The sequence below is a fragment of the Mesocricetus auratus genome, unplaced genomic scaffold (assembly GCF_017639785.1).
Source record: "Mesocricetus auratus isolate SY011 unplaced genomic scaffold, BCM_Maur_2.0 Super-Scaffold_15014, whole genome shotgun sequence".
NCBI lineage: Eukaryota > Metazoa > Chordata > Mammalia > Rodentia > Cricetidae > Mesocricetus > Mesocricetus auratus.
In genome coordinates, this window is record NW_024429186.1 from 16,708,863 (window position 1) to 16,725,308 (window position 16,446).

The 16,446-nt window shown below is 49.9% G+C and overlaps 1 protein-coding gene across 2 annotated transcripts in view; it reads right to left on the minus strand.

The window, feature by feature from the left end:
* Rin3 (Ras and Rab interactor 3) overlaps positions 1-16,446 on the minus strand; it is a 114,388-nt gene that overhangs the window by 74,385 nt on the left and 23,557 nt on the right. For both annotated transcript variants that reach the window (XM_005068388.4, XM_013112245.3), the window contains exon 2: positions 10,497-10,704. In XM_005068388.4, the coding sequence (XP_005068445.1) occupies positions 10,497-10,704 (208 nt within the window). The remainder of the gene's footprint in view (positions 1-10,496; positions 10,705-16,446) is intronic.

The following is a 16,446-nucleotide window of genomic DNA, read 5'->3' on the forward strand; positions in this document are numbered from 1 at the left end:
CCTCCCAGGTGCAGTCACAATGAGAAAGGCCTCTCCTTTGTTACAAACTGCGGTTTAATACTGTCCCTTTCAGGCTCAGCTGACCCTTCCCAGGCTCGCCCTTGCTTCCCAGGTGGCACCTTCTGGAATATTCCCAGCCTCCTCAAATACACTGCCCAAGGAAGGGAATCCCTTGGTCTGTGTCCCCATTCTTTCCATCCTCACTCTGTCCCTGGACTCTGTCTCCTGGGCTCAGGTCCCAAACAGATCAGCTGGAATTCCCAAGACAGGAGTGTGGCCAAGCTGTTGGCTGAGGAGCAAGGACACCAGGACATCCCCAAGTGTGAGGACATGACCCCAAGTGTGGGAGGCTCTGGAGAAGACTTCTTAGGCTCCAATGCTGCTGCCATGACTACTGGTTATTAACCCCACCATGACACTGCCAGATCATCTTTAGGCATGAACGTAGTGTTATTAATAACACACACAGTGAGTTCACTGCTCCTGATCCACCCCAGCTGACATGGACCGTCTCCCGGTCGGCCCCAAGCCTGAACTTGCAACTTCTCATACTAAATCTCCAGAGGGTGTGATTATGAGAAACCAGGTAAGAAGAGCCAGGTAATGCTTAAGACAGCACAAGAGATGCTAGAAATGGGTTTTGTTATTAATTATTATTATTATTATTTCATTTTTCAAGACAGGGTTTCTCTGTGTAGCTTTGGAGTCTGTCCTGGAACTCGCTCTGTAGACCAGGCTGGTCTTGAACTCAGAGAGATAGGCTTGCCTCTGCCTCTTGAGTGCTGGGTTTAAATAAGATGGGTTTTTAACTCACGTCCTTGGACTCTGGGTCCCAGGCATGACCTTCCCCTATTTCACCAGGCTCGTAAAGGTTGTTTCTTCATGAGCATGCATGGCCCTTCTGGAAGTTAGCTGAAGTGAGAGGGTTGGGTGGGAGTGGGGAACATCAGCCTCTCTCTTCTGGGCAGGGTGGAGGGCACATGAGAACCAGAAACAGAAGTGGAGAGAAGGGAAGGGGAGTTGCTCATCTGTCTGCCTGCTTCTAGATCCTTCCATTAGGCCTCACTCTCTGTCCAGAGACAATGGTGGAGACACTGAACTTTAACTGTCCCAAAGATGTCTTTCAAATATGAAGTCACTTTGTTTCTTCGACAGAGTTTCAAGGTCAATTCGCCTTCTTGCCCACAGATCCATGGGAACCAGCAGGGCTGGAGGAAATGCATGGGAATGAGCGCATGAGTGGGTGTGGTACAACATGAAATACAGCTGGTCTTTGTTTCCAGTTCTTGGTACAGAGCTTCAAAACCCTGGGAACTTCCTGAGGCAGGCAGGGGCATCTGTCTTTTTTGAGGACATTTTCCAACCAGGCATGGAGGGCTGAAAAGGGATTCCAGGCTGGACCTGCCAGCCCCACACTGACCTAGGGGAGGTGAGCAGGGTTGGGACGGGTATCCTTACACAGCCTATGATTTCATTCCTGACCAGGCAACGAGACCTCAGTAGAATGCTGCTAGCTGTATCTGGTAGCACATGCCTGGAATTCTAGTGTTTCTGTGCACAAGCGTCTCTGAACTAGAAAGGTGACAGGGTGGGCTGGAGGCTCCGGTGGCAAGAAAGCCAGACGGGCCTGATTCCAAGCTGCAGACCTCAGGCCTGAGCTCGGAGCGGAGAGAAGCCAGTGAGTGAGCAATGTGGGAATGCCGGCAGCAGGGGCAGGCACTGAGGCCTTCTGTTCATTCCAGGGTGACGGGTCACAGAGCTGTTCCCCTCCTGCCCACACTGCCAAGGTACCTGCTCCCGAGCCATCTCCCTGATTAACCAGGCCACCAGCAGACCATGCTGGTGCCAGAATCCTCACCTACCCGACCTGACATCTGTGTCAGCGGTCTGGCTTCTCTGTCCCTTCTCTCCTCTCATCAGCTCCCCCAAGATGATCCACTAGGAACCCCTACAAAGCAGAATGGCCTTCCCAGCACAGTGTAAGCCACTGAGCCACATGCCACTCTGGGGTCTAACTTCCGTGGACAGCTAGGATTCCTCCAGCTGAACTCTGAACTAGATGGTGGTGAGGACCCTGAGTCCTGACTCTGGAGAGTTCTATCCTTCTAAATCCTGATGCAGGTCACTTGCCCTCTCTGAGCTGGCTTTGTAGGGAGGGAAGCAATGAAGGGTTCCAAGCTTTCCTTGTAGAAAATGCTCCTCTTGCTCCAGCCCCCTCCCTGCCTCCAAGGCTACAAGAGGCTACCTCTAAGGCTGGTGTAGACAACTCAGGTTCCTTTCCTTTCTGTCTTGGCCAATATGGGACACTTATATTGTTTTCTTTTTTGACACAATGCCTTGCTGGCTAGTCCAAGCTGGACCAAAACAAAACCTGCAGCAATTCTCCTGCCCCAGTCTCCTGAGTGTTGTGATTGCAAGCATGTACAACCATAGATCACACCCTGCCAGGATGTCTACGGTGGCCTTGAACTTGCAGAGATCCACCTCACACCCCCTTCCTCCTCTGCCTCCCAAGTGCTGGGATAGTATAGGATGGGTTTTGAACAGGCCAATGTTTCCAGCAGGAGCTGGGATGGAAAAAAGACTTAGGCAAAGAATTACACAGCTACAGCAATCCCCTCAAATAAATACAAATTCTAATCTAGATTCACTCTAAATGGTTGTGGTTTCATCTTTCACTTTGGACCAGAGCTGTTTGCAGCTGGAAGAATTTCCCATCATGCCTATGAGGATGCGTCTAGTTTGATCGAGGCAAAAACTGCAGGGCTAGGTGGGCAGCCCAGGGGTTATCCTGGGCTCAGTTAATAATGGTAATTCACCTGCAGCTGAGGTCCTTTCGTCCCGGCTCCCACCCCAGCAGAGCTGGGGAGTGCATGCAGAAGATCAGAGACCTGGAAATGGAGTGGAGGACATTGACCAAGGTTCATTTATGAGCCACGGGGAAACTGCAGCTCCTCATTCCCCTGACTTACAACATAGACCTGGCAAGGCCCAGGCAGCATTTCTTAAGGCTGGTCACAGCTCAGAGTCACCTTGAGAGCTTTAAAAGTGTGCCAACAGCTCCTCTTTCAGAGAGGAGAAACACAACTTGGTGTCAACGGATGGATTAGCTTCTCACACACTGAAGGGGGACACCCAAATGTCCCAGCCCCACACAGAGCGCCCCCACTCATGGCCCAGCAGGTCTAGGGATGTTAGATGGAGGGACACTAGCTTTTTAAGCCAAGCCAAAGGACTAAGCATCTGGGCTGGTGCCGTAACTTTTGGGCCTCTGAAGGCAGCCAGTGGTGGAATCGAATGAAGTGCCAAACGCAGGCCATGCGACCTCCTCACAGGGCTGTTTCCCAAGTATGGATGGATGCAGAGTGGCCTGTTCACAGGGCTGTCACAGGATGAGAGAGGGGACCAGCACTGAGCCTCCCCACCATTGTCAATGCCACCTTTCTCTCCGTCTCAGCTGCAACCCATGCAGAAGGAACTAGGACTTCCCTGCATACCCGAGAAACTTGTTGGAAGGGAATAGCACTCTTGCGATCTGCAGAAACATGGTCTGCCAGCCCATCTGACGGCATGCATTCCCACAGCTCTTAAGCTAAACCCTGTCTACCACAAAGGCTTTTCTCATTGAAGACTATCTAGTTGTCCTCTGAGCTCCATACCTTCACCACGGTATGTGTGCCCCTCCCCCATAAACAGATAAATGAATAAACGAAAACTGTCTTTCAGCCTAGACATGATGACAACTCGATAGTAACACATCCAGGTCGCATAAAGACCTTGGCTTCTAGGAGAGTTCCTTAACCAAAGGAAGCAGAAGTCCTTGGAGACACAGGATGTGGCAGGACCCTGGGCTGAGGCAGAGAGTATATAAGACATAAGATAATAGCATCGTGTATGGCCAGAAAATAAGGAAGTGCTCCAAACAGAAAGCAGGCAAGGACACCTGTATTCACAGTCACAGAGTGCTGGGGTCAAAGGGACACAAGGAGCTATGCCCTTGGTTGCTTTCTATTGCTGTGACAAACACTGGGACCAAACGTATCTTGGGGAGGAAAAGGGTTTATTTCATTTTATCACTCATGGTCCATTACTGAAGAACACAGGGACCAAAACAGAGACCATGGAGTGATACTGCTTACAAGCATGTTCTGCTTGCTTGCTTGCTTGCTTATAAAACCTAGGACCACCCACAGTGGTCTAGGCCCTTCCATGGTAGTCAATAATCACAAAAATGCCCCATTGACTTGCCTACAGGTTAATCTGATGGAGCCATTTTCTCAGTTGAGGTTCTCTTTCCCAGATGACCCTAGCTTGTGTCAAGCTGACAAAACTTAACCATCACAATCCACTTGACATACTTCAATGGACAGTTTTCCACAAAGGTTGCATATTGGGGTCTTAAGAGATAGCTTAGTGGGTAAAGTGCTTACATTAGTACCTGAGTTTGATCCCCAGAGCCCACGCAAAAGGTCAGGTGGGTGACACACACTTGTAATCCCAGTGCCGAGGAGGCAGACACAGGAGGAGGATCCTTGGGGCTCACTGGCCAGCTGGAAATACATTTTTTGGTTTTTTGAGACAGAGTTTCTCTGTGTAAGAGTTCTAGCTGTCTCGGAACTAGCTTTATATATCAGGCTGGCCTGGAACTCACAGAATCCTCCTGCCTCTTCCTCACGAGTGCTGGGATTAAAGGCATGTGCCACCACTGCCCCGCTAGCCTTGCCTTCTTAATAAATATTCAGTGAGACCAGGTTTTATGAGACCCTATCTCAATAAAACAAAAAAACCAAACAAATAAGTCAACCTGAAAAACAACACCCAAGGTTGACCTTTGGCCTCCATAGCAGGGGTACAAACACAAGGTTGCAAATTACTTTTGCAATCAAAATATAAAACTAGTCTCAGGGCTACATTTTGATGGACATGATTAAGGGGGAAGAGATGAATCTTATGTAGAACCCCAGTGTCTCTGGAGTGCTGTCATCCAGGAGGCAGCGTGCACTGCCCCTCCTTACAGGCAAGCGACGTTCCTTCCAAAGAGCAGTAGGGAAAGAGGAGGGTAAGAATGAGGTTGAGGGAGAGAGATGTCTCAAACTGGCAGTGGGCAGGCAAAGCCACCACCACCAGGACAAGTTGCATTGCCATTGTGTTTAGAATAGGAAATGTCCCCTACAGATTCATGTGGTGAAGACCTGAAGCCAAGGTCCCTGACTCAGGGTGCTAATTCAGAGGCTCTGGAAACCGTAGGAGGTGTGGCCTGGCTAAAGGAAATAAGTCAATTGAGGGCGGATACTTATATGGCCCCGGCTCCTTCCTGTTTGGCTGTGTGTGTTCTGTCCACTGTGAGATGATGGGCTTTACTGTCATTTCCTGTCTACCATGAGTTGATGAGCTTTGCTCCATCACTTCCTGTCCACCAAGAGTTCATAGACTTTGCTCCATCACTTCCTGTCCACCATGGGGCGATGGGCGGGCGTTACTTCCAGTCTACCAAGGGTGCTGGACTTTGCTTATCATGGGCTCTGTCATCCCGTTCAGCCTCACTTCAGGACCACAGCAACGTTGTTAACTAAATACGAACTGAGGTCTCTCAAACCATGTAAATTTTTCTTTTAAGCTGTCTCTCTCAAGAACTCATCACAGCAGCAAAAATCATGACTAACTGACCTTTGAATGACGGGCTGGCACTGGCTTTGCCTCTGTTATTCCACCAATATTCGTCAATCCACACCTAACCATTAGACAAACTCCAACGGAGGACATCCTGCTAAATGCCCAATCTGGCCTCAAATCTGTCCCCATCAAGAGGACTCAAAGGAGGTATGCCGACTGCTTGGCATGTGTGTCCCGGAGAGGGTCCTAGAGCACACAGAGGACATCAGGTAAAACCAAGCCCAGGCTTTAGCTGACACTAATGTACCAGGACTGGTACAGTGACTGTGACAAGTGTTGGTTGGCTGCTGCCAGCGGGGGAGCTGCACGTGGGTGGGCACAGGGCATGCTCTGTTCCCAGGGTACAGGGCACCCTCTGTTCTATGCTTGCAACTTTTCCGTAGCTCTAAAGCCATTCTAGCTAAAATAACAAACCAGCCTGAGTGCAGAACAAATAAAGGCAACCTTCTGATTGCCCTGTTGCTGGATACATATGATTTTGTTTTTCTTTTTAAGAAGGCCGCAGTGTTCCCAAGTCCTTATCAGAGAAGAGGCTGCTAGGAGTAGAGGCGGGTCCTGGGGAAGGAAGTAGATGTGGCCACCGTCACACAGACTGGGGGCAGGAGACCTGGCCCAGGCATGACAAACGCTGCCTCTCACAATGCTTCAAGAGGTGGACCCAGGAGATTTCTGGAACGTCTTACAGCACAGGGACCACCCAGGGTGTCTATGGTTTTCAAAATAGTGACATCACCGCCCTGGCTCTGTGGGAACCGTACTGTGCAGCAAAGGGCGTTCCCAGCATCTCTGAAGATCTTACCGTGAGCCTCTCTTCCCTTTTCTTTGGAGTAGAGCCCGGAATTCATTGAACTATATTCCCCAGCCCAACTCTTCCTAGCTGTGTGGCTTTAGGCAAACGAGTCAACATCTCTGTACCTCAACTGCCTCATTTGGAAAGGGTGGGGGGATGCTGATTGTGCCTAGCTGACAGGGACCAAGGTATAAGGACCAAATAATGCTGGCAGTGGCCATCTCAGCTTATGTAAGTATGCTATGGTGATCACCTCTCAGAACACATCCCTGTCCTTAGCTAACACACCTGGATCTCTCTACAATCTGCTCACATTCTCCTCCACTCTCTAAACCATCCTGGGCTCATTTGTCATCTCTGAGCCAGGCCAGTGATGTGTAAAAGGGAGTTATGCTGTACCACTCAGAGTCTATACTGTTCAGTGATGATGCAACTGTCTGCCCCAGGTAAAATATAGTGTTATAAGGGTGACTGTGTTTGTTTCTTTCCTGTTTCTCATTTGCTGGTCTAGTCGCCACTCTGCCCCAAGTAGGCCTGAACGTGGGTCCGCCACTCACTAGCCTCATAACCTGAGGTAGGTGAATGACCTCACTCCCCAGGGCCAGCAACCTTGCTGCCCACTCAGCCCTGGCCGATCCCTAGACTCCTAGCTTCTAGCCCTGCCTCCTGAAGCCAGGTCCATATCCCTTTACCTCAGGGCTGCTCCTGGCAGGGGATTATTCTCACAGAACGGGCAGAGAGACTAGGGCTGGAGGATGAACTCTCAAACCTACATAATAGTAACAGACTGATGAACAGCAGGAAGCCCCCGACTGGCAGGTGACAGAGCCCTGAGGTGTGAGCTCCATACTGCCTTCCAGGGGAATTCCATTAGTGTGGATAACCTCTGCCAACCTCGCTTCTTGACTCTTTTTCAGGACACCGGTGGCTCTAAAAAGGCTGGCACTGAGGAAACACCTCAGGCCTCCTCACAGCTCCCGAAATAGGATAAAAGCAGAGTCTTCTTGATGACAAGATGACATCTGGACAGCTCTGGGATGGCGCTCACAAACAACCTGACCAAACATCTCTGCCCTTAGGGGCCTGGAAGATGCCAAATTTTTGTGGTTTTTGAAGAAAGGATGGTACGGGGTGTGGGGCGGGCAGGTAGTGGGGGTGCTGACTAAACACAGCATTTATGCTACCACTGAGCACAACTCTAGCCACAGAAACACTTCTGACAAGGCCACGAAGTCTATTTTCCCAGTTTATGGTATGGCCCCCATCGGTATTCTTCCAGGGGCTGGGGTGGGGTGGATCTGTTCCTTACTACGGTGACTAGGCCCACCTTCCCACACCCTGGACACTCCCTGACAGCCAGCAGTGGTGGGTTTGAACAATAAATGTTCCCCATAGTGTCAGGCATTTGAATCCCTGGTCCCCAGCTGGTGGCATTGTTTGGGTAGGCTCAGCAGATGTGGCCTTGCTGGAGGATGGATGCCACTGGGGCAGGCCTTGAGTGCAAACGTTTCCTTCAGCTAGCTTGCTCTTCCTGCCTCTGCTTGTGGGCCATGACGTTAACTCTTAGCTGGCTAATCCAGATGCCATGCCTGCCGTGTCTCCTCCATGACAGACTCTTGCACTTCTGGAAGCGTGGTAAACCCAAATCAACGCTTCCTGTTGTGAGTTGCCTGGGTCACAGTGTTTGTCACAGCAAAGGAAAACAAATACACCGGCCACTAGCTTTGCCACCTTGGCTCACCTGTAAGCTGCCCCCTCAGGAGAATGGAGTGGTAAACCCTGCCTCACAGCGGGAGGTTCAGGCTGCTCGGGGTACCTGCTGTGTGGGCCCAGTCGCTGAAGGACTAGAAACCTTTAGAGAGGAATAAACAGTGGGTTTGCTTTCTGGGTCACAGCATCTCCCTGCCTCCCTGCTTCCTGCTGTGCAGCCCTTGGGGAAAGAGGCATCTTCTGACACTCAGGCTGACCTATGGGCTGGGGCGGGGGGCTTGTGGGCTCAGGCATAGTATCACCTTCCCAGTCTTACACCCTGTGGCAAGGTGACTGGGACTTGGCTAGAGGTTCCCTGGCTTCCGGTCATCCCAATTTTCAGGCACAAATGACACCTCTGTGGATCTGATGTATTTAGGGGTAAGAAAGTCTGAGCCCCAAGTCCTAGATTGGGGGTGAGTCCCAGGAGACAGAGAAGTGCCACAAGCCACACCCAGATGAGAACAGCTAGGAAGCAAGAGTCCCCAGTATCAAACAGACAACAGTGTGAGATAGATTCTAGTAGCACTTAGACTGCCCAGGTTCAAATCCTGGATCTGCCACTCCCTCCGGGTGGCTCCTGGGAAGTAACAGCCTTAGGTAGTTTGGTGGTCATGGTTCATTCCTGAGAAGACAGTAGGGGAGAACCTCAAACACAGGGAATCCAGGGAATATAGCTGCTAGGGTGTGGGACACTGTGTGGGAGACGACCAAAGGGTACAACACTGGTCCCTGCCAGGTGATGTAGAAGCATAGGAGGTCCTGGGTGGAGGGGGGAAGTGGACAGGAGCTGCTCAATGGGGACAGGTGAAGAGAATGTCTCAGAACCAGGTGGAGGCAGTAATGCATGGTACCTAGAGCATACTACATGCTGTGGTGCACTTTAAATGTCTATTTTGATGTGATATGATGTGATGTGTATTTGCCTTAGCTTTTTAAAAGAAGCTAAGTGAGTTGGCCTTGAGTAGGTAGAAAAATCCTTCATTAGACATTTCTGACAATTTTGTTCATTTCTGTCCAGCTTGTTTTTTAAAATAATGAATGCATATATGGATCACTTTTACAATTAAAACAAATTACATGCTATTTTCTAAAGGGAATAGCATTTGAGAAGCTATGTGTGGGGGTGACAGGAGCAGGGGAGGCACTCTGACTCATTCTATCAACTGTCATCTGGTCATCTCTGTCTATCCAGTCATCACCTTATCTATTCATACTCCTACTCAGCTCCTCGCCAATCTATCCATCCACCCATCCATCTACCCATCCATCCATCCATCCATCCATCCACCCATCCACCCATCCACCCATCCACCCACCCATCCATGTATCCACCCATCCATGTATCCACCCACCCATGTATCCACCCACCCACCCATCCACCCATCCACCCATCCACCCACCCACCCATGTATCCACCCACCCATGTATGTATCCACCCACCCATGTATGTATCCACCCACCCATGTATGTATCCACCCACCCATGTATGTATCCACCCACCCATGTATCCATCCATCCACCCACCCATGTATGTATCCACCCACCCATGTATGTATCCACCCACCCATGTATGTATCCACCCACCCATGTATGTATCCACCCACCCATGTATCCATCCATCCACCCACCCATGTATGTATCCACCCACCCATGTATCCATCCATCCACCCACCCATGTATCCATCCATCCACCCACCCACCTATCCATCCATCCACCCACCCACCCACCCATCCACCCACCCACCCACCCACCCATCCATCCATCTACCCATCTATCCATCCACCCATGTATCCATCCACCCACCCATCTACCCATCCACCTACCCATCCAACTACCCACCCATCCATCCACTCACCCACCCATCTACCATCTACTGTTCACTCTGTTTTTCCATGTACCGAGGAGAGGAGATATTAAAGCTCCCATTTCAAAGAACAAAAAACGAGTCCTAGAAACCTAGGGCCATTTACCTACCTCAAAGCCCGACTCCAGAACATCTGCTGATGAACCACATGGCCTTTGACTTTGTTTGTAAACAAGGGGCATCTAACTCATGTTACCTCTGACACTCATGTCCCCGATCAGTGACCTAGTTCTTAAAGTCGGAGAAAGCCAGCACAGTCCTATATCTCTGGTGTCTGAATGCCCCAGAAGCCCCTGCCGGCACAGGCCTCACCTCCCCACCACTGATTCCAGACAGAGGCAAGAAGAGCAGAAAGCAGCTGTTTGCATGCATCCACTTCTGTGGGGTGCAGGCTGGGGTGGGCAGAGCTCACTTACCCCAGCGACCTCCCGCTGCAGGATCTTGGCAGCCTCCGCCTGGCCTAGCCCTAGCTGCAGCCACACAGGGCAGGTCTTCACCAGCTTCTCCAGGACACTGATGCCCCGGCGTGGGATGCAGTTCTTTGGGGCGGTTGGCAGACCGAGCCTCATGCCGTCTTTCTCCTCGTCCTCCTCTCCCTCTCCTTTGCCAACATCTGGAATGGGACTGAGAACAGGACACAGAGTCAAATGGTCAGTGCATCCTTAGGCGCCGTGGGAGGTGGATAACAAGTAGGGACTGAATCAACCCTGTTTGCTCATTTGACATCTATGTGGCCGGGGACCGTTACCTAAGGCACTCATCATTATAGCAAGTAAGACATACACAGAAACAGCTGGCCAAGGCCCACTAAAAAATAACAGGAGCATGGTGGATACAGTAGCACAGGTGGACTCAAGGAAGCATGGTAGCATCCAAGTAGATCCAGAGAAGGGGTTTGAAACCTTTTAACTAAAGAACAACTGGCAGGCTATGGGATGTACACACGCCTTGTATACAGCTGGCTCCATCTTGACCTGTCCACGCCCATGTAGTTATCGCCATGAATGAGAGAGACCTGCACCATCCAATGTGGTTGCCACATGTTGGTCACTGGGTTAGGAGTGATTGGTTCATACTGAAAATATAGGCTGAGGTGACCAAGTATGCAAATGGGGGAGAGACAGAGACAGAGAGACAGAGGCACAGAGAGACAGACAGACAGAGAGACAGACAGACAGAGAGAGGGAGAAGGGGGGACACCCACAAACCATCTAGGCATTTTCATTTCCGAGAGGAGAGAGGTGGTGGGTGGAGTAGGTTGGGTAGTATAACTGCAGGGGAAGGGTTAGGGGACCTGGAATGCTAAAGAGGACCCCAGTACACAGTGACTTTAGACTCAAAACTGCAGGTGTCGGGGGAGAGGTGTCCAGGAGGAAAGACTCTGGGCTGAAGCCCTAGCACCTCCTGTTCCAGGAGGAACTTCAGGGATGGGGGCAGGTGACGGGGTGAGTGTAGGTGAAGCTAGGAGGAGGACAGGGAACCTCAGGAGTTCTGGAGTCACTGGGAGCTTGGCTCTAAGTATTCAAGCAGCTCTCCTAGAGCCCCAGCACCAAGGGAAGGACTCTCCTACACCCTCCTCTCTGGACCAGACCTTAGGCTTCCTAAGCCTGGGATCTCTGCAGAACTACAAAGGCAGACACCTCCCCTCCCAATGTCCTCTCTGCATCATGAGCTGCAGGCTGCTGCTCTCCGGAGGCCAAATGCCAGTCATGGGGAACTAATACTGTGCTTCCTTGCTCTAAAATCTTCTGCGGGTCCAACTTCCTAAAGAATTCAGGCCAGTGTCCTATTATTGAAGGCATTCGTAGCCTGAAAGAAATCCTCCCCACAAAAAGACAGCTATCCATCACCCCTGTAGAATCTACATATCCTTCTCCAGTTTCCTGCTTGAGCTGCCTGTCTGCTTGTAGTTCCCATGGGGCCCTTGACTCACCCCAGCAAAGGCATGAGACAAGGTGTCAAAAACAACCATTGTATTAAAAAAATAGTTGAGTTAGAGTTGAAAACTTCTACCCAGGTCTGGGTGACTAGAAGTAAAGCATTTGCCAGGCGAGCATGAGATCTGAGTTTGATACTCAGAATCTACGTAAAAAGCTGGGCATCGTGGCACTCACATTTGCAGTCCCAGCACTGAGGAAGCAGAGACAGGCAGATGCCTGGGACTTGCTCTCCAGGCAGCTTAGCCTCCTTGGCAAGTTCTAGGCCAGTGACAGATGTAGTGTCTTAGGGCTACTATTGCTGTGAGGAGACACCATGACCACAGCAGATCTTAGAAAGGAAACATTTCACTGTGCTTTGCTATCAGTATTAGAGGCAGCCCACTGTCGTGGCAGGGAGCATGGTGGCATGCAGGCAGACATGGTACCAGTGAAATGGCTCCGAGTTCTACGTGTGGATCCACAGCAGCAGGAAGAGAGGGGCCCGGGCCCTGGCTTGAGCTTTTAAAACTGCAAAGCCCACCCCCAGTCACATACTTCCTCCAACAAGGCCACACCCACTCCAACAGGACCACACCTCCTAATTCTTTTCAAGTAGTGCCACTCCATGATGACTAAGCAAGACAAACATGTGAGCCCATGGAGCCATTCTTATTCAAACCACCATACCCTGTCTCAAAAACCAAGGTGGAAGACCTTGTCCTCTGCCTTCCACACACGTGGGGACCTAAGCATGCGCACACAGACAGACAGACACATGCACACACTTCTGCCAATTGTTCTGGAGGGAAGCATTTGCAAAATACATACTTCATGAGTGACAAGCAAGTCAATTAAAAAAGGGAAGTCGACAGGGCTGGAGAGATGGCTCGATGGTTGAGAGCTCTGGCTGCTCTTCCACAGGACCTGGGTTCAATCTCCAGCACCCACACAGCAGCTCACAACTGTCTGTAACTCCAGACACCTTCGCACCAATGAATATAAAATAAAGTTAAAATAAACTATTTTTAAAAAGGGAAGTCAAAAGATCTGAGCAGGTTCTCCAAAGACAACACACATGGGCCAATAAGCAGGTGAAAGGCGCTAGAATAGAAAACCTTGGTTATTAGGGACATGCAAATTAAAACCACAAGGTGATACCATGGCGCAACCAGATGATTGACTGAAATAAGGGCTGCCCCCACCACTTTTGCTGAGGGTGGCTCAGAAACCAGAAGGCTCTTAGGTTTGCTGGTATAAATGTAAATTGGCACAGCCACCTTGGAAAATGACAGGGCAGTTTGTCATAACACGGGCTCCAAGGCAGGCCCCACTCCTTAACCCACATCTGTAAAAAGATGACAAGGAAATGGTCACAGTAGCTTACTTACAATAACTCAAAGCTGGCCAGGTACCCATCAAAGGGAGGAGGATGAAGAAGCTGGGCTCTCCACACAAGGGAACAGTTAGCAAAAAAGAGATCCACCGAGGAATAACCACATGGGTGAATCACGAATGCCCACACTAAATTAAAGCCAGGGACAAAGAAAACAGATCCCATGAATCAGTGGGAAGTCCAAACGGTGTCTACTTACATTCGAGTGTTTGTTTACTTTGCTCATATCAATTTTATAATTAAAGCAATGAAGAACAGTAATCTAATCCTGAACTCTGTACCTAACAACCCATATGCCAACACATTCAGGGAGGTCTAGAACTTCCTCTGGAATGCACACAAATAAAGTGAACTTACAGATGGATGAAGGCATGTAATAATGCAAACAGAAAACATTAAGGGCAAGTGGTAGGTATGACTGTCCACCACAAAATCTGCTCTTCTGCCATGTTTCACATTTTACTTTTTCAGGAAACTAAGATAAAATTCTTCATGTCCTGTGAAGCCCATTCAGATGAAGCCTTATTGCTGTACCAGAAGCCCTGATCTGGATTCAGGCTGTGTGACTTTAGGCTCATTATCTTACTTCTCTGGGCTTCAGTTAATTACCTTTTAAAAAAATGTCTTTGCTTTGCAGGTTTACTGTGGCAATCTGTTGCAGAGTCTGTTGAAGATTTAGCACAGTGTTTACCTGTAATTTAGAACTAGCTATTTATTGTGTTCCTACCCCTCAACTTTGCAGCTGTCACTCTGTTACGATCCCCCACTGTGTAGACTTGATACGAGGACTCAGCACATTTGACCGGAGTGAATGGTAATCCCGTCTGTGTTGTAGTCTTGTGTGCGAGACATCTGGTCCTGGTGGCAACCCACGAGTTCAAGTGTGTAGGAAACACGGCATGAACATAGACAGTTGCCAAGAGAATCAATCCAAGTTTCTTAACCAAGTAACAAACCACAGGGAGGACTCTCCTCATGCCCCAAGTGCAGCTGGTGGATGGACAGGCAAGGCCAGCCTGGTCCACACAGCTGGCAGTGACAAGCACCACGGGTCAACCCAACACAGGCTCTGAAGATGCTTACAAGGAAAGTCAGCTCCTGGAGGTCCCTCAAGGTCCATGCTGGGTATGAACATGACAAAGACTGGCTCAGAGTCCTTAGGGTTTTCTTTGCGGTGTGTGGTGTTTTTGTTTTTTGGCCTAGAGGACTCTATAAGAGGTCAAAAGCTACAGTCCTTGTCTCCTGGCAAGGTATAGAAGTTGGAGAAACCAAGGTCTCAGGGAGGTGTGGACTTTGTACTGGGTTGAAAGAGTGACAGAAACTAAGAGACAAAGCCACATGGCATCTTCCATAGCTAAAGATGACACCGGGAACCCTGAGTTCTCAACTGTCCACAGGGAACAGGGAGGAGGTGTGATCTACACACGCAGAGCTGGCCCACTCTGAGCTTTGCCTGTGACTGTAACTCCTGCTGTCAGTGATGGTGGCTGAGCCCTCTTGGCACTGCGCCTGCCATCTGCTGATGGAGCAGAGACTCTTGACACCCACGCCACCCGCCCTCTTGACAGCAGATGCTGAGGCCGCTGCACCCTGAAATCTTTGATTGTAGATAAAGAAGCAAGCAGGCGTGACATGTGACAGTGACAGGGCCATCATGAACGGAGCTGACAGCATAAAGAAACTAGGCCAGGGGTTACGGAGGAGCTCTGCCACAAACAGAAGCCCCCCCCAACCCTCCAGTGCATGGCTTAAGCAATGGCTCTAGTGGCCCCACAGCCTTTCCCTTCCACGGCTGTCCAGGGACAATGCTGCCTCCATGTGCCTGTGGTCACTTGCCCAAGAAGCTCACAGTGCACCTCAGCATCCAGCTTCTCTGGGATGTTCTGAGCAGCTCTGGAAGAAAGAAGAGATCCGGCTCCTGGGACAGTGAGGAAGGTCTGGGCTCTGTCTCAGGCCCAATGAACCGATGTGGGAAGAAGACAGACACCCTTTTGGGGGTCAAAGCAGTGGGATGGCAGTCTAGGCTCTGGCTGGCTGCCAGCCACTTGGAGGCGAGCTCAGAAGTTTCCTGGCCGAGAACCAGAGGCTTTGGCTGCCTGGTGAGCTCCTGGAAGCTTTACTGGGAAAACTGAGCCCTCTTGTGTAGACTTGGACAAAAACTGGAGGATTTGAGAGACTAGGCTAAAGCCATGCCTAGCCTATTATCACGACTCTGTACAGGGCTCCAAGGGAGCAGAGAAGGCGTGAAGAGCTTCATAGAGGTGGTGGGTGCTCCGTCACCCTCACACCTGCTGCACTGGGCAGAACTGTGTCCCCCAAAGAGTCCCCACCCACCCCACCCCCAGTACCCACGTATGAGACTATGGGTCTTTGCAGGCTGAAACAAGATAAGGGTCCTAAGATGAGACACCCTGGGGTCAGGCTCCGGAATCTGTGTTTCTAACCGTTGCACTAAAATGTTCCCCCAAAATTGGGTCAATAAGATGGCTCAGTGAGCAAAAGGGTTTGCTGGCAAGCCTGAAGATCCATGTTTGGTCCCCGGACCCACATGGTGGAAGCAAAGAGCTGACTCTTACCACTTGTCCTCTGACTTCCACAGGTACCTCATGGTATACATACCCCCCACATGCAATAAATAATTAAATGATTAATGCAATAAAAAGTTTTAAAAAAAATAAGTTAAAACCTTTACCTTTAGAAAAAAGATTTGTTTTTAAAGTTCCACATTTGCATATCTTTGTAATAGCTGGCAAAGAAAATTCAATAATCTGTTTTAAAAAATCTTGTTTGGGACATACAGAGACATATAAATATGCACAAGAAATAATTTCCAGACGGCCATGCAAGGCATCATATAGACAGTTCTGAGATGTACAGAGGGGGAAGGGGGGCCTTGCTCAAATCATTTTAATGATTACACATTACTTCTACGATGAAAATCATCTTAAACTAATAGTTTCCTCATCTGCTCCACAGATCTGGTGAAGCCTGGCCTATGGGAACAGTTGAGCTAGGTCTCACTAGGTAACAACATGGGTGGGTCACCTGCTTCCA